Source organism: Sander lucioperca, chromosome 13, assembly GCF_008315115.2.
Source record: "Sander lucioperca isolate FBNREF2018 chromosome 13, SLUC_FBN_1.2, whole genome shotgun sequence".
Lineage (NCBI taxonomy): Eukaryota > Metazoa > Chordata > Actinopteri > Perciformes > Percidae > Sander > Sander lucioperca.
In genome coordinates this window covers 686,726-712,676 of record NC_050185.1, presented here as the reverse complement: position 1 = coordinate 712,676, position 25,951 = coordinate 686,726, and the positions used below count along the sequence as shown (strand labels likewise).

The 25,951-nt window shown below is 40.7% G+C and overlaps 1 protein-coding gene across 42 annotated transcripts in view; it reads right to left on the bottom strand.

Moving 5' to 3' along the window:
- Window positions 1-25,951, bottom strand: part of dlg2 (discs, large homolog 2 (Drosophila)) — a 261,578-nt gene that overhangs the window by 32,860 nt on the left and 202,767 nt on the right. For 29 of the 42 annotated variants that reach the window (XM_031311122.2, XM_031311125.2, XM_031311128.2 and 26 more), the window contains 7 exons: window positions 25,558-25,617; window positions 23,326-23,478; window positions 15,467-15,623; window positions 11,952-12,054; window positions 8,943-8,987; window positions 4,861-4,975; window positions 4,219-4,395 (listed from right to left, as the gene is read on the bottom strand). In XM_031311122.2, coding sequence (XP_031166982.1) covers window positions 4,219-4,395; window positions 4,861-4,975; window positions 8,943-8,987; window positions 11,952-12,054; window positions 15,467-15,623; window positions 23,326-23,478; window positions 25,558-25,617 — 810 coding nt within the window. The remainder of the gene's footprint in view (window positions 1-4,218; window positions 4,396-4,860; window positions 4,976-8,942; window positions 8,988-11,951; window positions 12,055-15,466; window positions 15,624-23,325; window positions 23,479-25,557; window positions 25,618-25,951) is intronic. The other 13 variants (XM_031311131.2, XM_031311124.2, XM_031311127.2 and 10 more) reach the window with 5 other exon arrangements.

The window sequence follows — 25,951 nt, the reverse complement described above, 5'->3', positions numbered from 1 at the left end:
CTTCACCTCTATCCCCGCTATACCTTCATCTTCTCTTATTGCTTGGGCCAAAGGCTTGATGAAAATCGCAAAAAGAGTTGATGATAAGCAGCAGCCCTGTCTGGTAGATCTTTCCAGTTTGTTAGTGAGACTGACATTTATTTTAATTCTAGCCTTCAGGTCTTGATATAGTGTTTAAATAATGTTTACTGAGTCTGTATTAAAACCAAATTTTTCTAAAGTAAGGTATAAAAATTTCCAACTAACGCTATCAAAAGCCTTTTCTGCAGTTTTCACAGAATTCCTTATTTTTCCCCTCCTTGGGAAGCACCGTGATTATGGCTTCTTTCCAAGAGGGGGGAATCTTACCTTTTTTTAAGGTTTCATTGAATGCTGCTAATAACATTGGACCCAATTCCTTTTTAAACATTTTGTAACGTTCGGCCGGGAAGCCGTCACCCCCCGGGGTTTTATTTGATTTTAACGTATTAATGGCTTCATCCAATTCCTTTGCTGTGAAACATGAATTTATACATTTGTTTTATTTCTCTCCTATTATTGGTAGATCTAATGAACTTAAAAAGTTTCTTATTAATTCCTCATCTGCTGAGTCCGGTTGTGTATACAGTTTTTTGTAATACTTTTGAAATACTTTTTCTATTTTTCCTGGTTCAAATTCTAGTGAATTGGTTGTGGGATCTCTGATTTTATGGATTGTATTCATGAGTTGCTGTTTCCTTATTCGCCTAGCTAGTAATTTTGTAGCTTTGGAGCCTGATTCGTAGTAAGTCTGCTTCAGAAGTCTAGATTTCTTTTCCACTTCGTCTCCTAGCATCTCATTCACTTTTGTCTTCACTTCCTTGATTTGTTGAAGTAAGCCTGCGTCTCTTGAGTCTTTATGTTGTTGCTCTAATTTTTTAAGCTCTTCAATCTTCTTCTGATATAATTTCAGTCTATTTTTCTTGTTGTATGCTGCTCGAGATATTAGCTTTCCCCGCATAACTGCTTTCATGGCATCCCAAAGAGTAGTAAAATCTACCTCCCCATTGTCGTTCTCTTTCCTGTATGTATTTATTTCAGTTTTGATCTCCTCAACAAATCCTGGGTTATTTAGTACACTAACATTCATTCTCCATATAGTATTCCTTTTCCTGCTGTTCATATTTAGTATCAGATGGAGAATACAATGATCTGAGATGTCTGCTACCCCAATCTTACACTCTTCTATTCTAAATCTATCTGCTGTATTCATGAAAAAATAATCTATCCTTGTATAGACTGAGTGAGGAGCTGAGTAGAATGTGAAATCCCTCTCGAATGGATGTAGTTCCCTCCAAACATCTGAAATTCCTAGCTCCGTTAATACAGTATTTAAGTATTGGGACACTTGAATTTTGCTACTTTTCTTTGTACTAGTTGTGTCCAAATCCTGATTCAGTGTGATGTTAAAGTCCCCTCCGCATATCAGTATCCCTTCTATTTCTTGAACAACAACTTCTTATCACTGTCCGGGTGTGCATAGACATTGACGAGTGTAACTAGTTGATTTTACACTTTTCCTCCCTTTTTGTATGAACTATAGTATGTATTTTTAAATCCCAATTTTTTTATATTTTTCGTGCTCGTGATCCGTTAAATGTGTTTCTTGTAAAAAACTAACCTGTGATCCCTCTTTTTTCAGCTTTGCTATGACCTTCTCTCTTTTCATTGGGTTATTTAACCTGTTCACATTCAGAGACACCACTTTAAGTTGGCTATGTTGCATGTTCTCCTTTTTTTAGGTTTTCCCTTTCTCTCCCACTGACACCTGCAATTCTAATAACAATATGAACTCGAACTCCAAAACAATGCTTCCGATAACAACAGGCCTCTATCTTCATGCCCGTGCCCTTGTTGGAAGGAGAGGGGAAGGTCCCCCAATAATGGTGGGGCCCCTCACTAGAGGTGAACAGAGGTCCTGCATAGAGTCCACCTTGCCTTCTAGTAGTGTCCAACATTTCTCTGCATTCCCACTCTGAATAGAACATATGAAAAGCCTAGTAGTGGGAGGCAAGCTATAGCCTAGTATACAAACTCCACATTTGACACCAGTAAACGGGTAAACAAATATCTCCTGGGGTATTGCAATGACTCCATTCCCATCCTTAATCCCCAAACCCTGACATCATCTTAAAGCTAACTTACCACAAAGCGATTCTCTGTATTTATGAACAAAAATGTATAAATGGATATAATAGCTAATAATACAAATAATGTATTTCCCTACCCTTTTCAGTCTCTGTCTGTACATTAACATGTCGTACTATACAGTTAGTATATGATCGTGATTCATACTTATTCACGTCTGCTTCTCCCATTTAAATCAGATGTTATCTCCATCTTCAGCTCTCCGAAACTCCTGCAGCCTCTCTCTCTCGCGTTGAGTTAATCCACCGTGTGCCCATGGTCCTCCGACGTGTTGCCACCGCGATGCCACCTGTATCCGCTCCTCCATCGTGCGCCCCTCGTCATCTTCCCTCATCTGTACATCCATTCCCCTTTTCCTTATCTCTTTAGCCGCCTCCTGCGCGCTGTTGTAGAGCCGAGGTCCATCGGACCAGTGGATTCTGATCCTGGTCAGGGGCGTTTGGAACCGGATGCCTTTAGCCTTGAGGGTCTTTTTGATCTCCATATAGGCTCTGCGTTTCTGTACCAACTCGGCCGCGTAATCGTTGTCAAAGGACAGGGGTGTGTTGCCAAGCATAACCCGTTTTTGCCAGGCTTTCCTTAATATCATAGTTTATGATTATAGACCGCGGAGTCTCACCAGGACCGGGTCTCCTCGCTGCCGCTTGGTGTGCCCGTTGAATTAGCAGGTTGGTCCCCACTGGTAGAGTTAGCTCTCTCTGTAGCTGCTCCTCGACAAAACAGATGACCGAGTCTCCCTCTGAGCCCTCCGGGACTCCAAATATCCGCACGTTGTTCCTCCTGTACCTTCCCTCAAGGTCGGTTAACTTTTCCTGCAACTTTCTCTGCTCATGAAGGGTTGTCAACAGAGCGTCTTTAGCTTCCATATTGAATGACTCGAGTTCCTTGATACGTGTTTGTGCCTCATTGAGACTTTTCTTCTGGTCCTGTAGCTCGTCACTGTTTGCCTTAAATTTGTTGTTGACGTCTTTTTTCAAATTGGCAAACTCCTGTTTAAAGCTCGTGTCGAGGGCCGTTATGTCATTTTTCATTTCCTCTTTGAGTTCACGGATTTCTTTAGTTATGTCCGTCAAATATTTGTACAGTGCTGGCGTATCGTCTTTAGCTAATGCTCCGCCGCCATTCCCCCTTGCCTCCATCATGAAACTCTGCTTCTTTTCCTGTGTTTTCGGATTATTTCGGGTTATGACGGGTTCCCCCACTCATCCCTCGTAATATCTATTTGAATTCGGTTTTGAAAATGGATTTCTTATGCCACACACTAGCAATGGATGAGGACATATTTTTTTCCTTTCTTAAATCATTATTTTTTCCCTATAGAGGAATGTCCATGAGTTGTTGTCTGTGTTTCAAAAGATATTCCCTCCATCTCAATCACAGACAAACTGATAGGAAGGCTGGCTCCGTTATTGGCTGCAAACTGTTATCCATCGTGGATAACCCAGAACCACCCTCCCCCCCCACACTGGTCCAACAGAGAAGCACCTTCTCTCAAAGACTCCGGCGCGGAGCGCTACAAAAAAAGCATTCCTACCACATTCCATAAAACTGTACAACAATTCACAGCTGTGTGTAAGATAACTATCTCATTACCACACACACATTACAATATTGCACTATTATGCTACTTGCACACTGGTTACTTCATATTTAATATATACATATTTAATTTTGTTATATATACTATGTATGTAGGTTGTACATTTTATTCTACACTTGTATATACATGTTCATTTTTTTCATCCCTCTTAAGTATATTTTTCAGTAGTTCTTCTGGCATTTTTTATTTTTGCTATCTTATTTTATATCTTATTTATTATTTCTAGTATATTTCTTGTATTTTCTGTATATGTGTATGTCCTAACTTGCTGCTGTATAAGAGTAATTTCCCAATCTATCTATCTATCTCTCTCTCTCTCTCTCTACGGAGGCAATGTCGCCTTATTGACAAACCATTGTTCCTCTTTTAGGACAATCAATATTATTGTCACAAATCATCTACAGGCTTCTAGAGTTTCCTCACCCAGAGACAGATTTCTATCCACTACTTACCGTCTCTTGCTGGGGATGACACCCATTTCCTCACTGTCCCCATGTGGGGTGACACGGCGGGCCTGCCACCACTCATCATCTGAGGCGTTGATGACGTGGAGGATGTCCCCATACCTGAAGCTGAGCCCTTGGCTGGGGAGGCCGCTGTCCTTTGACTTCTCATAGTCAAACAGTGCCCTATTCAGTAGAAGATATCAGGATCAGTATTATAAATACACAGAATTCCTGCATTATTTTTCCATTTTTCTCCATGTGAGGTCTTTTCTAATTGAGTAGTGAGACACTAGAAGCTCAGCGTTACCAGGTCAGAGAGAATAGTGACTGTTGGTCCATGGGGGTTGCTATAATAAGAAACGTTCCTCTGTTTCAGTCACAGATCTCAAACCTGGTTTAACATGTAAGTGTGCGTACAATCGTTACATTAAATTCAGTCCACACATGGTCACATCTGCTCAGTCATCCATGTGATAAGTAAGTAACACAACCCTTTTAAAAGACACTATTCATTTACTTGTACCATGTTGCCTGGAATAAATCAGTGCAGATATCACATCCAAGAAATTTGGGGCATGGAATGGACAGTTTTTTCCCTGAATTTAGCTTGAACATTCAAAACTAGGGTGAAATCCTAAAAAGACCAACCTCACATAGAGCGATCTCTTCTGATTGGTTCGCAGGGATCCCGAGCCAGAGCTCATGCTGTGGTTCATCATCTGTTCCCGCAGGTCATGGATTTTGGCCTCAAAACGCCCGTACTCTGCGAGACAAGATTAGAAGTCAGCCCAATGATGCTACTAAAAGTAAAAGTGTCCCATATTAAGTGAAAAGTGATTTATTTGAAACCTTGATCTTTCTGACAACAATAGAATTAACGGAGCTGATGATAAAGGAAGGAAGTGTGCTCAAGAGAAATTTACACTCAAAATGTGATATTGTATCATTGATCGTTTTTATGTGAGCTTAAAACAGTGCACTGGATGCACATGCCCAATATTTAAGCACATGGATACATACAGTAGATATACTCTATATCTACAGTCATATTTCAACACTGAATTTCTTACACCTCTTAAAATAGTGTGTTCTAAGTTGGTGGCATGTAATTTACTACCAACTTGTCATCAATACTCTGTAGTTGTTATATTAAAACAACTCAAACCTATGTTTCTGTTTCACATAGTCTAAAGGGGACCACTGGTGTCAGCGTATTTTACACTGTCTATATCTACATTATATTTCCCCATAAATACATGCCAAACTCTATGTAATGAACAGCTTTTTGATTTTCATTTGTTGGAATAACTCTTAACCTTGCAAGTGACTGCAAGCCAAACTTGAGTGACATAAATTGATATTCAGACAAAAATTAAATAACAAACACCTTGACATATTAAGGGAAATATGTACAGGGAATTGATATAAGACATCTTTGTGTTGCTGTATTCATAGACATCTACCATTAAACTGAGAATACAGGAACCTACACATGATTCGTTTCTTTTGTTTACATCGATGCCCCAGCATTTCCAGTCAGTAATGTCTGGAGCCATGAACTGAATTGCTTTTAGCAAAGTGAAAGAGGATGTCAGGATGTGGAAAGCCGTCACTCTGTTGACAAGTAGGCTTGTCCTGACAGTGCGGTCACTATGAGGATGAAAAAGCTGATAACTTAATGCATGGCTGGCTAATCTGTCACTTTAAAAAATCAACCAGAGACTTGACATGTTCTGTCATGACACAACCAACCAGTGACTGCACAACCTGGATTTTAGAAATCAGGACAAGAAAATATACACTGTAAATATAGCTTAAAATACTAAACATGTTGTTGTAATTTCATTTTTCAGTGTTATAATGTCTACAGGCTGCCACATTTGCATGAAACTCGTCCATGCTTCCTCTGACACTGATGTGCTTCCTCGCCATCCCATGAGTTAGGCTACTAAACAAGGCTGAGCCTATACATGTGAGCAATGGAAACTGAAATGAGGAGACCCTTTGATACTGGATAATCATCCACAACAGAATGCAAAATCACAATTTAAGTTTAGAAATTTCTTAATTTCTGAAATTTCTATTTACTTTAACTAACCTCCCTGTTGTTTTTTCTGCCCATCTTGCACTAAAATAGGTCTCACATACCTGTCTGCATGTTCACTTTGATGTTATATCCTCTACTGCTGTTGTCTCTTTCTTATATTTGTGTTCCCCTGGTGCTCCTGCTGTCTGATCTCTGCACACAGTCCAACTGTGAGACTGGAGTCTCTCTCTCCTGTGGCTGCACAGCGGCAGTGCAGGGGCGGAGACAAGTGCAGATGGACGCACCAGACAAGAAGATGTGTTTGCTTTATCAATTGTTACGTATATCTGATCATGCATAAATACTTACATCATAAATCCAGAGCTAAGAGACACAATGAAGTTTCTAGTTTTCCAATAATATGAGGAATGTACAGTGTTTTCGGGTAATAGATGGCCTTTGGCTTTTACAGGGGTTCTTTGTGTTTTGTTTGGTTAAAGCCACTTTAACCTGACCTTCACACATACACACACTCCCAAGAGTGTTCAGTGTATACGTGTGTGTGTGTGTGTATATATATACACACATTTGGGGGCTTTTATGGATTTTAATTGACAGGACAGCTTGAAGACAGAAAGACAACATGCAGCAAAGGGCCACAGGTCGGATTCAAACCCGGGCCACTGCCAAGGACTCAGCATATGGGGCGCACACTGGGTGAGCTAGAGGTCACCCCATTCTGTTAAAATATTTAACTAAACTCATTACTAGTTAGCTGGACTCAAAACAGAAAACAGAACAAAACAGATGTCCTTGTAAATGGCCCTGAACATGTAACGAGGCAAACCTGTCTGTTTTCCAGTTTTTTTCCTGTTAGCCTGTATCTGAACTGCAACACAAATTCTGTTGCCAATTACTAATGAAGATTAAACTCTTATCATGAGACACAAAACATTTGCTTTAGCTTTTTTGAGAATGGTTATGTGTTAGTTACCCTGCAGATCTAGTGTGTTTTTAGTAGTTTGTTTTGTTGAAAATGAGTTGAATGAGATGAATATCCAGAATCATCAGCTTCGCATCAAATCATTTCATCACCCTGTTGGGCTTGTTTTGTAATAGTAACCACTGTACACCTCACACGTACACCACACACACACACACACACACACACACACACACACACAGTATGTGTCAACTTACCAAGGCCTATGCCTAACGTTTTGTAAATCAATGTTGACCACTATTGTTATGCAATGTGACAAATCAACAAAGAGCCATGACATGATCCTTCAGAAGTCTCTTCCTACGCAGGTGGAGACCACTTCTTAAATTAACATTCTGTAGCCTGCTAAAACATGCCACTTGTAAAGCCTAACATTACTTACGTTAGGCTTTACAAAGGAAGAAATATTCAACTTTGTATGATATCGTACGGACATTTATGCACACTAAAACGTTTGATATCATACGAAAACTAGGAGACCGCCGGCTGTTCACGTGACATCGGCTACTTAACTCCGTGCTACAGAGCAGCAGTTGCTAGCTGTTTAAGTCGCTACAGACCTCCGTCACAGCTCGTCGTATCAGCGGCAGTTAGTAGATGTGTTTAGCCACTACAGAGCTCTGTGTCGCTGGCTACGGTGCTTTGCATGGTGCTCCGCATAATGCTCCGTCCGGTCAGCGGTAGTTGGTGGTTCAGTTACCTGAGAATAGGTGACTATGAGCTGGGTACGGACCACAGCGAGCTGCCGGTTGTTTTGGCAGAGATTATGGTTACATTTAGGCAAGAAAAATTGAGTGTTATGCGGCGACGAAAGTTAAGTTAAGGCACCGAAACGACTAGTTAAGTTTAGGAAAAAGATCGTGGTTTGGACTGAAACACTCCCAAGGAACATGCATTTCCTGGGTGAAAGTGAACTCCGCTCCCTGGCTTGAAAGTCCTGTGAGTTAATTGCAGTTTCGTAGCTTTTCGAACATATGGTTCATGAGAACAGGCTGAAATATTGCACATGAAAACCGTTTAAGTTCACATTTAACCCTGGTACTATACCGTGGCCACTATGCAGCATTGCATACAGAATAGTTTGGGAGTTTATTTGTTGAGGTATCTGTATGAGCTGTTGACTGCTGACCCCTCTACCACCTCCCTAGGATAATAGAGGTGAAGGGAATTTCATTTTTTGGGGTTCACAACAAAAACAGCAATGTTAATCTGGATCACAGTGGACAGTGACTATCATCTACCTCTGTTGGAAAACAGCTCCTAATGAAATCTGTTGACAGCTGAACTGAACATTAAAACAAAGGTGTGTAATGAAACCAAATACTCTATAGAGCCATTAGACTGAGCTGTGATAAATGAGTAACTGTGTCTGCATGTACTAACCTCCTCAAAACACAGTATACTTAAAAAGAGCACATCATTTTAATGACATTTCCAAAAGGGAAGAAGAAAGGACACTGTAAAAGGGTCATGGCCTTGGAGCACAGGAACAAAAGGTAAAGTCAGGAGGGTTTGAAAAGTGCATGTGCAGTGGAGGCGTGAGAGTTCAGCAGGTTGGGAGAGGAAAAAATCAGGTGTGCTTCAGAGGGTCAAACGCTTGGTGTAGAGGAGTGAACAGACTGTTTGTGATCACATTCACTCAGTGACTCTCACTGAATCATGCTAAAGCTCAGAGCAGCCACAGGTGCCAATGGCACAAACCTGGTGCAGGAGAGGGGGCCCGTCGTGGTGAGCATAGAGCAAGTTCTGATGGGTAAGAAGAGAAAGCAGTTGTTAGTCCCAGAGGTGTTTAGAGCCCAGTTAGTCTGCTGTAGGATGCCAACAAGTTTGAAAAGTGAGATGGGAACATTCGATATTACCAAATCATCACTAAACTAAGACTCCTGAGGCCTGTATTACCAAACTGGTAATACGGATTTATTTCCGTTACCCGGCTTCACCAAACATAACAACCGCAGACCCGCACAAGGTGTGACACGACGGTGGTTATCAACTTGTTCAATAAACCCAGGTTTTCCCAATCTAGCGACAAGCGTGTTCACATAAAAGGGGCGGTGTTTGCACCATATGACCAATTGCAACCATGGACAAGTCTACCAGAGCAGCATATTTTACACAAGAAGAGCAAACGATATTCCTACAGAAATATATAGAAGACAGACACGTAAAACAGGCAAAAAGCAATACAGTCGCTGCAGCTAAATCCAGGAAGGTGTTCAGTATAAGTTACCATGGCGATGTAACCCGGTAACAAGTGACCCACCGTCGTGATACACAAAACCCCGGGTTAAACCTGAAGTTACCTCGGTAACCCCAAATCTATAGTATATGTATAGTCCTCTGATTACAGAAGGCTTCAGATTGAACTTGATGCCAAGTCACATAGCTCCACTACTGATCTTTGCCACTGAAGAGTCTCCTGTGAGATGGAGCAAAGTCAGTCTGAGCGGGATGTAACATTTTCATCAGCTCTCAAGATCTTTTTACAAAAGGTCATGTTTGAGAAGCAAAAGCAAGAACATTCTCCAAAACAGTTGTTGCCAACAGTTTTGACTGACTGATGTTAAAGCATTAACCAAGAAATCTATAAAGAACCAAAAGTTTTTGACTTCTTGAATGTTTTTGATCGGTTTTAGATCGGAGAGGAAAGAACCTTGATGTAGAATCTTTTGAGGCAAACACCCACCACAGCTCTCGGTATAAGGGTCTGGACAGTTTGTGAGTTTGGCACCTCTGAGACATTGAGAGGTCTCTGGCCATGAGTCAGTGCCTCTACAGCCCTCGAGTAGATACTGCTGCTGTTGACCTTAATCACAGGAGGCATGTCACCAGTCAAAGCTGTCGGATCCACTACATGTTAACTTACAGAAGGTTGGAGACAGTCTGCTAGATTTGAATTAGCATGAATGCCCTGCATGGGTTATTACAATTTACATGCTGATGCTACAGGACAAATAAACCACAAACCAATTTAAGACAAATAGAATGTTGTTTGTTGAATCAGATTGTATCATTACTACTTTTTTTAAACCCTTTTGAGAAACTTTGTGTCAGTAGGAAAACTTTAAATGATTCAACATGTCTTGTCTTTGGGCTTTTGAGAAAAGACCAAGGATTGGAATGTTTCAGAAAAAATCCATTTAATGTATGGTACCTGCACTATTTTAAGATAAAGACATCATGAATTTGTCATTACACTGTACAGCTCAATAAAAACTGCTTCCCATTGACACCCATTCAACAAACTGGGGAAATGCACAGAGCCAAGAACACATCTCTTTACTTTTTTTGGACACTTGGACACTTTCACTAAGACTCATGGAGCTCTGACGGTGAAATCTGACAGAAGAAGTTCAGTTACAGTGTCACCTTAACTCAAAACTCATCCACAAGGGAACCATACTTTCAGTGGTAGAATCCTCTGAGTGAAATCCCTGCTGTCATGTATGGCGTATTAAACGGACAAAAGAAACTTTGGGAACTGAAAATGTCAAACCAAAGATGAAATGAGAAGTGACCTTAAAGTTCCCACTTTCAGCTATGCGTTGGTACAATTGTCCGGCTAGCGTCAAACTTGATGACAAATGAAGACCTTTCTTGCTCTGAATGTTTCTCAGGCTAACCTCCACACCTCCACAGCTCAGGTGCAGATTGGTGAAGCTGTCACAACATGGAGGCAGATTAGGGATACTTCTGATTTAAATCCAGCTCTGTGTCATCCAGCTTTGTGTGGGCATTGTGTTTAGATCAACGTTGCAGACGGAGCGGAGCAGCAGAGGTCTGCTGAAATCCACCGGATGATACAGACCGCGTTGTTTTCTGTCATCCGGCCAATCTCGGCAGACCTCCGCTGGGAGCTCCGTGCACTGGCATCACGGAGGAAAGCCAAACACATTACATTATTACATGTCATTTAGCTGACGCTTTTATCCAAAGCGACTTCCAATTAAGTGCTTTCAACCTTGAAGGTTCAAACTCCAGACAACAAGTAGTAAGTGCAAATACATTAGCTTTAAATAAGCAAAGCTACAAAGAGACATATGAAAGTGCAGCTTTACGTAAATATATTTTTTTATTTTATTTTATTTTTTTAATCCGAGGTGCAGTCGGAAGAGATGTGTTTTTACCCTTTGTCGGAAGATGCGTAGGCTTTTGGCCGTCCTTCACCTTCATCTAAACACAATGCCCACACAAAGATGACATAGAGCTTGATTTAAGTTGGTATAATATCACTTCAAGTCCTTAAAACATTGCCTCTTACTTAGATGTTTAACTTTTAAATTAATGACAATATTTTAAACATAAAGTCTATGTGAAGAACAGTTTTCCTGCAAGTTTATGAGGGGCAGTATCCTAGGGTACAGTATGTAGTAATCACATTATTCTTGTAGGTTCTTGGCCAAGATCTGTGTATGGGCTGTCAATGTCTGTCATTCACTTCACCATCTTTAAAATAGAATTATGGAGGATGTTTTTATTGTCACTGTTCAACAGAGCTTTAATACTTGGAAGTATATGGCAGTGATGTGTGATTAAAGTTAGCAATGAAACAAGGTGAGCCATCACTTGGCCTGATTATAACCACATCACTCAGTGGGTACAGGAGACCTACTTTAGCATTATCCTGGGTATGTTTGTGCTGTTTAGCAGGACATTCACACCACAGGGTTCCTGTGTTTTCACAGCAACGTGTTGTTTGTGCTGACTCACCTTCTGGTCTGTACTGGGCAATGATGGTGACCACCTGTCCGGCTCCTTTCAGTGCTGCTGCCGCTTGTTCATGTGTGGCTCCTCGTAGGTCAATACCATTTACCTGTGTGAACAACAAGGACAATTCCCAGGATTATTTTGGTGTATTCTGTTTTATTTTACACAGTACAATGACCTGCAACCGAAATGAACACAATGCTATCCGTTATCCCACACCAGTGCAAATACATGGTATCCTCTGAATAAAACAACACTATAGGTACATATTTATTTCACCGTTTTAGTGCAAAGTTGTAATCTGGCCAAATGTCCATGGTTGAGGTGCAATGAATGGAGGTAGAAAATCTTACACAAAAATCAGTATAGTAGATCTTTCTTTTACTGTTTGTCTCATATTTTTGCTGACAAAATTTGCCATAAAAATCTGTTTGTGATACCTTTGTGAAGGACCTGCACACATTTTTGGAGAGGTGCGATGCATCTAAACACAAATGCCTCTGTAACCCATTAATTCAAGATTCTTTTGGTGAAAATATTTCTTGGGACACTAGATGAATCTTTTTTTCTCTGCATCTTTCATTACAGTAGCATAGCAAGTGTTGAGCTTTCTCACATTATCGTAAGAGCTGCTGCTGAAACCACATCATCTTCCTCACAACGTGAAGGGCAGGCTCAATTTAACACACATTAAAATGGTCATCTGTTTCTGTGTTGCTTCACTAGGAGAACACAGTTTTACACTTATCTCTGACACACCTGTTCCTTCACAGCCCGTGTGCTGTTTCAGTGTTAGGGGAACAGACCAAAGAGCCCCAGGTGTTAAGTGCAATATAAACTTGATATGAACATAGTGTGTACAGAGATAGAAGAGTGTATGTTCAATAGGTGGGGAGAGACAGAGGAAGTTATTGTTAGACTTCAAACCCAGGCCACTGTTGGAATATTATGTGCCTGCTTTCATCAAGGTAGAGCAAGCAGCCAGACAGTGCCATGTTGATTTACCATAACACTGCAATGCAATGAGTGTCATCTGTTGCACAGTGTGGCATTAGTGTGGGAGGCAAATTATAACAATTAACTATAATAAGGCAGAACAATCACTTCCTACCAGCTACTGCCCACTGTGTAGTCTGCTCATCATCTCAGCAAGTGCATACATACATTCATTTTTATCATTTGGTTTCCGGCAGTCGTGAATACTGTGACCAAACAATGCAGGTTGGGTTGTAAAGCAGTGGTAGATGCTGACTAAATCAAGTGATTATTATCCCACAGTGTCAAAACACAAAAGTCTTTAATGTATTTATATTATAGCTGCCCACATTAGGTGAAATATCACCACATTATCCTTTTTTTTACATTGTGTGTAAGTGTGGAATTCAGAAGAAAACCTGGAACTGAATAATAACTCCAAATAATAACCATATTCAAATGACTCAGATGTGACAAACTCATTTCAAGATCAGATCACCAAGACCTCAAAGATATTCTTTTTGACAAGGTTAGAAATATCTGGACTTTATTACACATTGCATTCAGAATACTGAGTGTTTGGTTATATTGCAGAGACACTTGGAAATGGATTGCACCATCAGCTCTTTACTGTAAAAAAGCTATGTTTTTAACCATGGAATGCAAATGCTGACTGTCACATGTTTCTCATTCATGGGGAAGAGTCTGTTGCAACTTTGGCATACGGTGATATCTTGCCCATACTCTTCACAGATTGGACCAGAGTTTCGCCATCAGTCAGAATCTTTGTAGAAAATTATACTGGATATTAAGGCTGCAACCACAAATAATTTCTAATATGGCTTGTTTTGTCCAACCAACAGTCCAAAGATATTTAATTTATAATGGTGAAAAAAGCAGCAAATTCTCCCATTTGAGAAGCTCAAATCAGGGACTGAAATTACTTAAAACATTAATTGCTTATCAAAGTTGTTGCTGATTAATTTTCTGTTGATCATCGTATTGATAAATCAACTAATGGTTTCAATTATACTGGATTCATAGGTGTTTTAGAGAGGAGCTGTGTGGTAGCCTGACGTGGTCATACTCAGATTCTAGTCAGAATCTGAGTCTGATACTGCTCCATTGGGCTGTGATTATGGGGCGTGTTTCAACCGAACCAGGAAAGAAAATGCCTCTGCACTCTACTGGATAGACCTACAACCAATCAGAGCATCGGAGACAGACGTCACAGAAGCTGCAAGTAAAAGGCAGGCTTCGACAGAGCAAAGGTCCGTGTCGCACGGACAGGTGTGGCAATGTGTATACATACGTGATCGCGGTTCTCTGTTCCTCTTTTAAAATTAATGCACTGTCGATATCTTCTATAACAGACGCAATGGCGGAATCTACACATCTCAATTCTTCAGCGGCAGCCATCTTTGTTGTAAACAAATTCAAACCAAGCGCTCTTTGGTGACGTGGTTGATTACGTTACTGTTGATCATCTGTCCATCATCGTATAAAGCCCGCCCTGGCAATTTGATTGGTCCGAACAGTTCTGGTTGGAGCATAGTTGCTCCACAACGGATCAAGTCCAGACCGAACTTCCCGACCTCAAATGTTGTGGGCGGGGCTAAGTTTGGCTGGCATCCAGGCTAGCCGTGTGGCATTGTAGTACGGAATTTATAAAAGCAGTTATTTTAGTCTACATAACATGTACATTACAGAAAGTAAAAGAAGACTCCGTTGGTTTGGTAAAATGTAGACCTTACCCACCTTCATTTCCTTATTTAACAGGCCAACAACTGCTACTCTATGTTTGGACTATAGGGTGAACAAGGCCTCAACCCAAGCACAAAGAGCTGTGGTGATGTTTAAAGCTAAGAGGATTTAACAAGGTCGCAAAATGGGTTCTGAATGAGAAACCCAGGAATACAATCTGACTTCTGGAGCTCCAAGCATACCAAATATTTAAAAAGATCAGCATAAAATAAACTTACTATTAGCTACCACAGACACTCTACACCTCGTAATTGGAGAAATACTGCAGGGACGGGACGAAAAGCCCAGGTTGTTAGTGTTTGGCCTTGAAAATGAATCTAGGCCAGTAGGACTATTACACTCTCTATTAATATGCTGGGAACACACAGGTTTAACAAGAGCCGACCATTTTAAAAGTAGATCTGTACTTGCTCACATTTTAAAAGTAGATCTGTACTTGCTCACATTTTAAAAGTAGATCTGTACTTGCAGTGAGCGAACCTTGTTTCCAGTTTTGTTCAATTAGTTGTTGTTTTTTTGTGATCCCTTCTGATTGAAATATTTATATATTAATAATAACATGTAACAGGTAAGCAGCTTGTTTTTGAGTTATGAAAGGCTCTTATACTCGATCAATATGCCACACATTTCTTAACATATGAACCAAAACTCCAAATCCAGATGTTGACGTATCAACAAATGACCCATGACGTATAATCGTAATCATTTTTGGACGTTTCCAGCATGGGTGTGTGTCTTGTATCTATAGAATCAGGCTGAGCTGTGTGTTGTGCACTCACCGATAAGATCTGGTCGCCTCGCCTCAGCTCTCCACTCAGGTCAGCGGGCCCACCGGCCAGGATGAAGGAGACAAAGATGCCCTCACCGTCTTCACCGCCCACAATGTTGAAGCCCAGGCCTGTGGAGCCTTTGTGGAGCACAACCTTCCTGGGTTCCCTGTACAGACAGTTCAGATAGTACATCAGCTCGGGGGAGTCGGTGGGTTTCAGCATCTTCAGCTCGGGCGGAGGAGAACAGAGAGGTGGACAACAATCGCACGGTACGTCGACAAAAGCCTCAGTGATGCTTTGCTCAGGCAACGGAGCTCAAAGACTGCTGGAGCTCCACAGGGGGACGGTGCTCTACTTAGGATCACTTGTCCCCAATTCTGTTCTGACGGAAAAGGAACCTTGTCACATGCTTACACACACACTGGCTTGCTTTCTCTCTCTGTCTCTCTCTCACACACATGCACACACACTAGGATACATGCAAGGGACGTCTCCAAACATATACTGAAGGAGTCTAGCTCCCTATAGGGTTGAAGTAGCATTTTCAGGGTACTGACTGAAATATAGATCTACTTTAGGCCACAGACTCCGATTTTAATAAGATTTGGTTTAAGGCAGCCCATATGGAAATATGTTTGTTGTTTAGCACTGAATTAGTCCCCACTGTGTACACAGAGAGACAATGGGAGCAGGGAAACCTATTGGCTGATGACAGTAGTAGTTCTTCTGCATTGTCAAACAGGAATGATATCAAGAAGACTAAACACTGAAATCAAACTATTTAGCATTTTGCTTTTTTGCAATTTTGCAAAGTTCAGCAATGCCATCACGAATGTAAGCAGCATACTGTCATCTGCTGGTGAATGCAGACACTACATTATCCCATACTGTAATTTTGTGACTCCATGCTGAATTGTTAAAGGTTATGTATTGCTTTTGTGGTGTACCTGCTTTTAAATGCACACATATTTTGTGAAATGTGTAGTCTCGTAAATGGTGTATTTTTTGTTGGTTGGTTGTCCACAACATTTTACACCCTCAGTGTACATTTTGTTACACCCATTAGTGTTACTAAATTGGAGGCCAGTGTATTCTGGTAGTTTAGAATTTGTAACACTGACACTAGTGTAGAGTAATATTAACACTACTCAGTGTTGCAGTGGCTGTGGCGCAGGTGGTAGAGCGGGCGCCTAGGTTGGTAGTTCGATCCCTGGCCCTGTAGTCTACATGTCGAAGTGTCCTTGGGCAAGACACTGAACCCAGAGTTTCTCCCGATGCTGCGCCATTGGAGTGTAAATGTGTGTGAATGTTTATCTGATGAGCAGGTGGCAGCCTCGGCCACAGTGTATGAATGTGTGTGAATGGTGAATGGTTCCTCTACTATGTTAAAGGTCTTTGAGGACTAGAAAAGCACTATATAAATACAGTCCATTTACATGTTGATTTTCAACTCATTACAGGGTTGAATCAACTCCAGGTGAGTGTAAAAATATTATCACTTTCAAAAGTGTAAATTTAACACTGAAAAGAGTGGACACATATAGACACTTTCCTAGTGTTAAATTTAACACTCAGTTTTTTTTTCTTTACACTGGTGATTTTGCTGTGCAGGAGCATGAAGAAGTTAAACACATCATTGGGCAGTGTAGGCCATTTCTACGAGGCTTTTTAGAACAAAGCTGTTTGAGCATTTCCTTTTTGTTCTTCAAAAATAAACCACATTTACAACAGACATTTCTAATGGAGCACAATCACTGTCGTTTTCAACCACGTTTGCAACCCTGTTTGCAAGTTTTATGATAAAAACATCTTCTGATCATGCAGCAATGCAATGTTGATGCCCAAATTAATTGACATTTTGTCTAAGTTATAAATAGAGAAGAGTTGGCAGAAAGCTGCTGTGGAACAGATGAAGGAATCAGTAATGCAAAGAGCGAGTGACTTAATGTGAAGAGAATTGTTTATGCTTTCTATGTATATCATACTTAGCACAATGTCTGGGAATAAACCCAGTCTATGACCATTTATTGGAAAACAAACACTCAGTGAGTGGTTTGTTACTGTGGTTATTATAGTTGCATGGTTCACATGAGACTCTAAATCAACCCCCTACGGTAAATGCATGATTAATCATGGAACATCATAAACATGAATTACAGGTTACAATACATTTGGTGGTTCTTCTTCATCTTGTTCATGACATTTTCAGTCTGAAAAAGATCTCTGTTCTTTATCTGCAGAGACACCTATTGTATGATCTCCAAGATGTACATCTAAGGAACAGATTAAGGATCAGGTTTAAACTGGATAATACCAGTATGAAGGCCCTGGATTAAATCAGTTTGTTTCGCAAGGGAAACATTAAAGTGAGCTCATGTGTTTGTAAGAAATAGTGTGAGGAGCACAGCATAGTTTCCAAGTAGTTTTATAATTTAAACTAAATTAGTAGAGCTATTGTGTCTCTATGATGAGACCAACTCTCACTAGCTCATACAAGCAGCTAGGGACACAGAGACATAAGGTGTGTGTTGCATGTGTTAACATGGACATCACAACCTGCAAAAACTGAAATCTCCACAGAGAGGAGAACCTCTCACTCTGCTTGGCTCAGTTTGATCAGTTTGGGGGGTTTAAGAGAAGTTACTTTTATTTCTATAGCCCAAATTCACAACTTTGCCTCAGAGCGCTTTACAATCTGAATATCATCCTTTGCCCTTAGACTCTCCATTCAGATAAGGAAACACTTGAGTGTCTGTCATTGATTAAGGGGCCCTATGTGGCCACTGTACTTTAAGCGACAGAGAGAATTGCAAACAGCAGCAATGTTGTCTTTCTGAGTAAAAACAATATATATAATAATAATTGGGTCCTTGGATTGTTAGTCTCGCTTTGCCAGACCGTCCACATGCTGCGGAGCGGAGGAAGGTCTGGCTAGTTCACACAGCATTCCAGGATGCATTTCTTTAAACCAATCACAATCGTCTTGGGCAGTGCTAAGTGCCGGAGCCACTGCAAAATGGTCGTGCGAGAGAAAACTCAGATTGGACAGACAGTCTAGCTAGCTGTCTGGATTTACCCTGCAGAGAGGAGCTGAGGAGTTTAACCATAGCACCGGAGTTTAAAATTCCAACAAAAAAGAAAGCAGAAGGAAACGGAAATCGGCAAAAATAAATGCATATGGCGGCACCGGAGTAATCCCGGAAGTGGAACGTCATGGATCTAGACTATTAGATTGGTAACCTCATAGAAAAGAAGCACTGAAACACCAATATAAATAATCAGACCTCGATCCGCCATTATGGGGGATATTTGACTCATGGGCTGGAGGACCGAGGGTGGACTGAAAAATAATTACCTGAATGGAAAGCACCTAATGGTTGTGTACCCACATACCATAATGTCCTTCAACTATATTACGTTCTTTAGAAATGATGGTGTTTACCAACGTAACTACACCTACAGCCAGAGGTATAACACAGCGGCTCATCATAAATTGGTTTGCACATATGAAGGATACTTGAAAACCTTTAACAAATTGACCATGTTTTTTTGTTTAAATAATCAGTCCTTCCAGAAAAATGTGGAGTTTTTTTGTGATTGTTGCGGGCAAAAATCCTTGATTATGCGGCACGTTTTCTTAAAAAATGCGATGGAATATGCGGGATATTTATGCAATTTTATCCGATGAAATTGCAGGAACTTGCAAAAATTGCGGGAACTTGCAAAAACTGCGGTTTCATCATGGCTTCATCGCGGGGTTTGCAGCTTTTCGATGATGTTCACGTTTTTTTATTTTTTATTACGTCACTTCATAACGTTCCCATGGCAACAGGGGAAAATGGCTGCTCTTGTGTGAAGTAAACGCAACATTTTTCAACTTTCTGCTAAGATATATGTGACTTTTTTGCAACGAAAATGCGGGCATTATGAAATCATGCAAGCCCCGCATATTTTGCACGGAAATCGGCAATTTATGCGGTTAGGGTTAACCCTAACCCAGAGAAATAATCTACCAAACACAAATCTCTTACTTTTTTTTCAAGTTCATTTCTTCCAAAATGGCAGAATTTTTGGGCCTGACCATAGAGAGTGGGACAGGGTGCCCTCATATGTGTTGCATTACCTTGGCTGGATTAAAATGTGTTTAACATTTATAGAGCATGTATTAATATTCCTAAAACTCTCCTCCCAAACTTCTTCTGTTATTTAATCAGAGAATCACTCACTACTCATTGTAGTGTAATAAAACACTTCCAAAATGGATTGATAATTAAAAGGAAATGGATCCTGGAGCCATTGGGTTGTGTTGGTTGATATTTTCAATGGTTGGATGAATACTGGTGCCTCCTAGAGAAATCCCTGATTTGTAGGTATCTGAAGAAGTCCGAGGAAGCATGTCATATTTCTGTTTCAATTTTAGAAAATGACCCACAATTGTTGTCACTACATAAAACCTGTATGGTAACTAGAGCTTTCTGTTTCCATTGAGTGAAACCCCTGTCCTGCAGACCAGGAACTGCATAGTTATTACATATTGGGCTGTTCAAGTAGGTGTCAGGTACTTTTATGTACGATTTGATCTGTTTGAATATCTTGAAAATCTTGCATGACAATATTTCCATTGTGTGACGTGTCTATTTTGGATGGAACCAGCTGCAACATTAGTGAAAAACTAGGGCTGTCAATCGATTAAAAACATGTATCTAATTAATTACAGACTCTGTGATTAATTAATCGAAATTAATCGCATACATAATTAACGGTGCCTGAACCGATACTTTTTAAGAAAGTAAAAAAAGAAAAGAAAACAAAGGGTACTAAACAACAGTTGGTGACATTAAAGAACGGCTTGTTTATTGCTAAGGCCATATGGTCAAAATTAAATGATTTAATAATAATGTATAACAATAACAATAACTTATTTCACTAGTAAATTGCTGTTGAACGACAAAAACAACCACCAAGGACATTTACAATAACTTCAAATGCACCATGAAGCTGTAGTTTACCAGTTTCATTGAACGCACCGTCTGTGTTTTTTTTCCAACGGCAGCTCGGCAGCTACAGATTGTTACATCCCGCTGTTGAGTCACAGTCCTCTACAGTAAAACACAGTCACACTTTACACCGTTCAGCGTTAGCTGTCAGCATCGTAACCGTGTTTAATCCAGCTACTAGCTAGCGGTAGGCTAACGTTAGCTGCTGTCGAGTATAGTGTCAAAGCCCGTCTACAGAAAGCCGTTCCACTCCCTATTCAGCCCCATTGTACCTACTTTGGTTGCAGTTCCACCAGAGTTCCACTGGGGGTGATCACGGTCCAGTGCAAAATGAATGGGACCCTATGGAGCTAGACGGCTAAATTTGTCTCTTTCGCCTGATTGTCGATGAGAAATCTCAGATTTGATTGTAGTTTTTGCAAGTTCAACATGGATTATAGGTCGAAAATTGAATGAACGAGTACTTATGCCCTTTCGATTTGTTACAGGTTGAGTCGTTGTTGCCCATAACACGCTAGCATTCTGCTAATGAATGCTGATTGGTGAAGGACTGATTACGATCGGAGATCCCGCTTGACGGCATCCAAAGCAGAACCAGAATGCCAGATTGAATATTTCGGCGTGGTCTTTAAAACATTAGCAAACCTCTTTCTAGCCCGTGTATTAACAGGGAGAGTCTAACCTCTCAGCTGTGTTGTTGATGCCTCGAGAGAAAAAAGGAAGTGACTCAGAGCTCGCCGTAAAGCAGAATCTCTGGCCGTATATGTATGAGGTCATTGACATTTTAAAAGGCTTTTTAGAACAAAAAAAGCCACTTTAAAAACATCTAACACCCAACAGTGTGTATTTTCTTAGCCTCCCCTTTCAAATGCAACATTCAAATTACTAGACAAAAAATTATATCCTGAGAAAAGTGGATTTTGAGGGGTATAGCTCCATAGAGTACCATTCATTCTGCACTGGCCTGTGAGCGCCCCCTATATGGAACTCTGGTGGAACTGCAACCAGTTCAGAAGCCGGAAGTAACGAGAGAGTGGAACTTCTTCCCATATTAGAAATTCTTTGATAGTGTTAACTAGCTAGCGGTAGGCTAACGTTAGCTGCTGTTGAGTATAGTGTTAACTAGCTAGCGGTAGGCTAACGTTAGCTGCTGTCGAGTATAGTGTTAACTAGCGTCACATGCAGCGGTGTTTGTGTTGCCTGTATCGTCTTCAGAGCATCAGAGAGAAGAGCAGACATATCAGTGGCACCAGATTTCGGTAGCCAGGGTTGGCAGGAAGAAGATTTTTACAAGTAAATGTTCCAGTTAATGATCCAGGCAGCGCGTTCTCGTCTCCCTCCTTCATTTTACAGTCGAATGGTGGCTAGAACGGCTCTGGGTCAAACGTCAATATGGAATGGATTAATCTGCGTTATTTTTTTTAAGGCGTTATTTTTTTCTCAGATTAATTCATCGAAATTAACGCGTTATTTTGACAGCCCTATGAAAAACACATTCAAGGAGACCTATCTTGCTTTTCCTTTTATATCATATCAATATCATTTACGTCATATCTATAATGTTAAATGTTGGATGTTCATATTACAGTAAATTAACGCTTCAAATAATGAGGTTAACGTGTGCAAAAGTAATGGCAAAAACCTCCGACTTCAGACCGTGAACTCCCACTGCTTTTTCTACTCCCAGCTTGAGGTGACATGCGCCGGATTTCTTTATAAGGTCATCTGCTCCAGCCATGTTACTGCAGTGTTTTCATTACACACACCGCTATATGTAGCTACATGCTAACTCCATGGAAAGCTGTAATCATGGGTGCAGATGTTGTTAATTTCTCCCCAATTTAGGATCACATTCCTGCTGGACTTTAAGGCATGTAACCATGTTCTAGTAGAAACACCAAATACATAAGTATGAACCTGAAGGGACGCCCTGGTAGCTCACCTGGTAGAGTGTGCGTCCCATGTACCAAGGCTCAGTCCTTACCGCAGCGGCCAGGGTTCGATTCTGACCTGCTGCATGTCTTACCCATATCTCTCCCCCCTTTCCTGTCTACAGCTGTCGTATAGATTAAAGGCCCCCCACCCCCCCCAAAAAAAGTATGAACCTGAAAACGAGTATAATAGGTCTCCTTTAAAATATAAATAATCATAGCCCAGGTATGTACTTTTACTTAAGTAACAGTTTAAATTAATGACTTGTTTCAGAGTATTTATATACTGTAGTGTGGCATTGCTACTTTTACTTCAGAAAAAGATCTGACAGTGCGTTCCATTTACCTCGGAACTCTGAAGCCGGAGCTGGGAATGACGTGACACCCGAGTTGAATGCGTTCCATTTACAAGTCGGATTTTTTATGTTTTCATTAGCTCTAGCCAGGTTAGCCATTTTTAGCATTGCCAGTTCATAAAAATGCATAACGTTGTTTTTGTGTGCATACAGACAGAGTAACAACATGTTCACAGATAGAATATGGCCAGCACTATGTGTACAACTGTTTTCGTAAGACACGAAGTGTTTATAACTGTATGTATGTTACTACAGCTTTCAGAACTGTTGATACACGGAGCAGCCATGTTGGATTTTTAGCTTGGGGTACTCGGTGGTTGCCCGAGTTCTGAGCTCGGAAATCCGAGGTCAGGGGGGCGTGTTTCCGACTTTGACCTCGGAAAATCAGAGTTCCGAGTACAAATGGAACACACTATGAGTACTTTTTCCGCCACTTGATCCGGCTACGACGCATAATCAGAGCCATGAAGAGAGAGAGGAAAGTGGAGGGAAAAAAGGCATGCTAACCAGTAGGTATAAAGGACGATATGGTAACACGGCATGCCATTTGTATGGGACATAGTGGTGGTGGTGGTGGGATGTACCTGGTGACGTCCGAGTCAGGGAACAGGCTTAAGTGATATGGGAGGGGGGCGGAGTGGAGGAGGCTTTTGTCGCACTCCACTGGGGAATAGTGTCGGGGGGAGGGTACTTTGTCACATAGTTTGTTCACAGTGCTGTAAACTGGCTCAGGAGGCCTACAGTGGAGTGAGAGACAAGAGCAGAGAGGTTAGTGTCCAGAGACGGGGATGAAGGGTCTGGGAGATACAAAGATGATGGAGGCACTCAGATAATAACCATAGAAATCATAGAAATAAAGCAGCATGAGACGTAGCAGAGAGAGTAGGAGGAAGGACTGCTTTACAGTACCGTATGGTGTAAATGGTATCTGGTTATTGCTGTTCAAACCACTAAAATCAGAAAGCATGCTTTACATCTTAAAAACAAAAGGCACTTAAGCAAACTCATTTCCTGTCGCAATCAATATCATATACTGAACAACCAGTTCAACTACTAATATATATAATATATTTTTATCAGCTGATTAATTGTTGAGTACCATTGCCCACGCTGATGTCTTCAAACTGTTTTTTTGTCTGACCACCAAAGATATTCAGTTTACAATGAAAGGAACAGAGAAAGTCTTTGCTTGATAAATGACTAAAATTAATTATAGATTTTTAACATTGTTGACAATCCATGTTCCGGCATTTATGAACCAATTAATCAACAACTGTAGATGTTTTTCAGCACGTGTTGACATGGGCATCCATTAAACTACTTCCTATCAACATGTCTCATGTGGTAGTGGTATTAACATTGTTTGATATCTCATAGCTTAAAGGAATACTAAGCAGCCATTGTCGGTTGGTGTTTGTAAACACAGCGTTCAAAATTGGCCCCTCCTCCCCAGAGAGAGAGAGAGAGAGAGAGAGACAGAGAGAGAGAGAGACAGATAGAGGGAGAGAGAGAGAGAGAGAGAGAGAGACAGACAGAGAGAGAGAGATACAGAGAGAGAGAGAGAGAGAGAGAGAGAGAGAGAGGCACACAGAGAGAGGACCATTTCACAGCACAGCGCCGCAGTAAAGGTCTGCCCTTATACCGGCTTTGTTTATTCACACAGAACCAATCAGAGGTGGCATAATGTGTGTGATTTCACATAGCATGTTGGCATTCCAAAGCAAAAGAGGCGTGATGTGTAACACAACAGCGGCAGCATCTAGCGTCTGTGAGCCAGACTGCACCGTTAATCAACCACGTAAGGCGCTCAAACACACTACGCTCTGCTATTGGCTGGGGGTTAAACACCCAAGTGGGGCCCAAAGGCACTTTGCTAACGCCCACAAACGTCCCACACACAACAAAGAAGAAGAAAAGAGAGATGCAGGCAGAGGACAGGGTCTCTGCAGATACACACACCAGCACACACTTCTAGTGGGTCAGAAGTGATGATCGAGAGGGATTACTTTTCTATTAGTTTTTTTTTTTTTTTTTTTTGGAAAATGCTGCTTAGTACACCTGTAAGTGATAGCTATAGATATAAGGACATTAATTTGTTTTATGAAAATGTATGCTGCAAGCTGATCCAAGAGCTCTTAAATACATTGGATAAAGAGGTATGACTACTATAGCACAGCTGTGATCCAGTCATTGATACAGTATTCTGATTTGGCAAGGTGGTTTATCTTCACTTAAAGTACGGATATTGTCAAACTCCTTTGATTACTTTTATAAAGCAAAGAGTGATAAAGTCAGTGAACTGACTGCTCTCATCACAGCAACAAATATCTCAAGATGGCTAACTTTAGCAACTATAAGCTAGTAGTCATTCCAGGCCAAGTAAGTAACACTCAACCCCTGAGTGTATTGGATTGAGCAATGTTTTATTGCTTATCACTTCAACTCTTATATGTAAGAGACGATTTTGTTATTTCTTTTATCAAATATTATATTCTCGCTTTAATGTGTTAGCATTAGCAGGGAATAATCTCTTTTGCACAACATTATCATGCATGGTAACATTTTTAAAGTCGTTGATATATTTTTTAGATAACAGAAAGGTTATCTTTGAGGAGAAACATTCAACAGTACTGTACTTTAGAATTTATTCATAACGTTTTGTAAGGCATCCAAATCCAAAAGAAACGGGGCACATGCTCAAACAAGTGTCCTGATGTAATTTCTATTTCCAATGATTCCTTGGACACAAATAAAAACATGCAATGACGAACATGCGAGGGCATGCAGTAGGTGCCTGAGCACGCTAAATAGCTCACCTCAACTGGAAGTGCTGGGAATCAAACCTGTGACCCTCCCCGTCATCTAGCGAGGGATTTCTAATAGGGTGGAAAAAGTAAACTTTTCATAACCAACCACTGATAATCATCTTTTATCATAAAATGCTGTAATGTTGCTATTTAAATTCACACAGTTGATTTTTCCATTCATTGAGACACTGATGAAGAACACACTCTGGGGCATGCTACACAGAACAAAATGAGACAGCAGGAAACGGTAAAAGACATGTCCTTGAAAGTACTGAAGTCAACGTCCATGTCAGGGATTCCTCAACATCAGCATCACTAAACATGAGAGTGTTAGCTCATAAACAGTGTGCCTGCATGGAGAGGCAGTGCTAATTTTCTGCAGACACACTGCCAATCCATATCG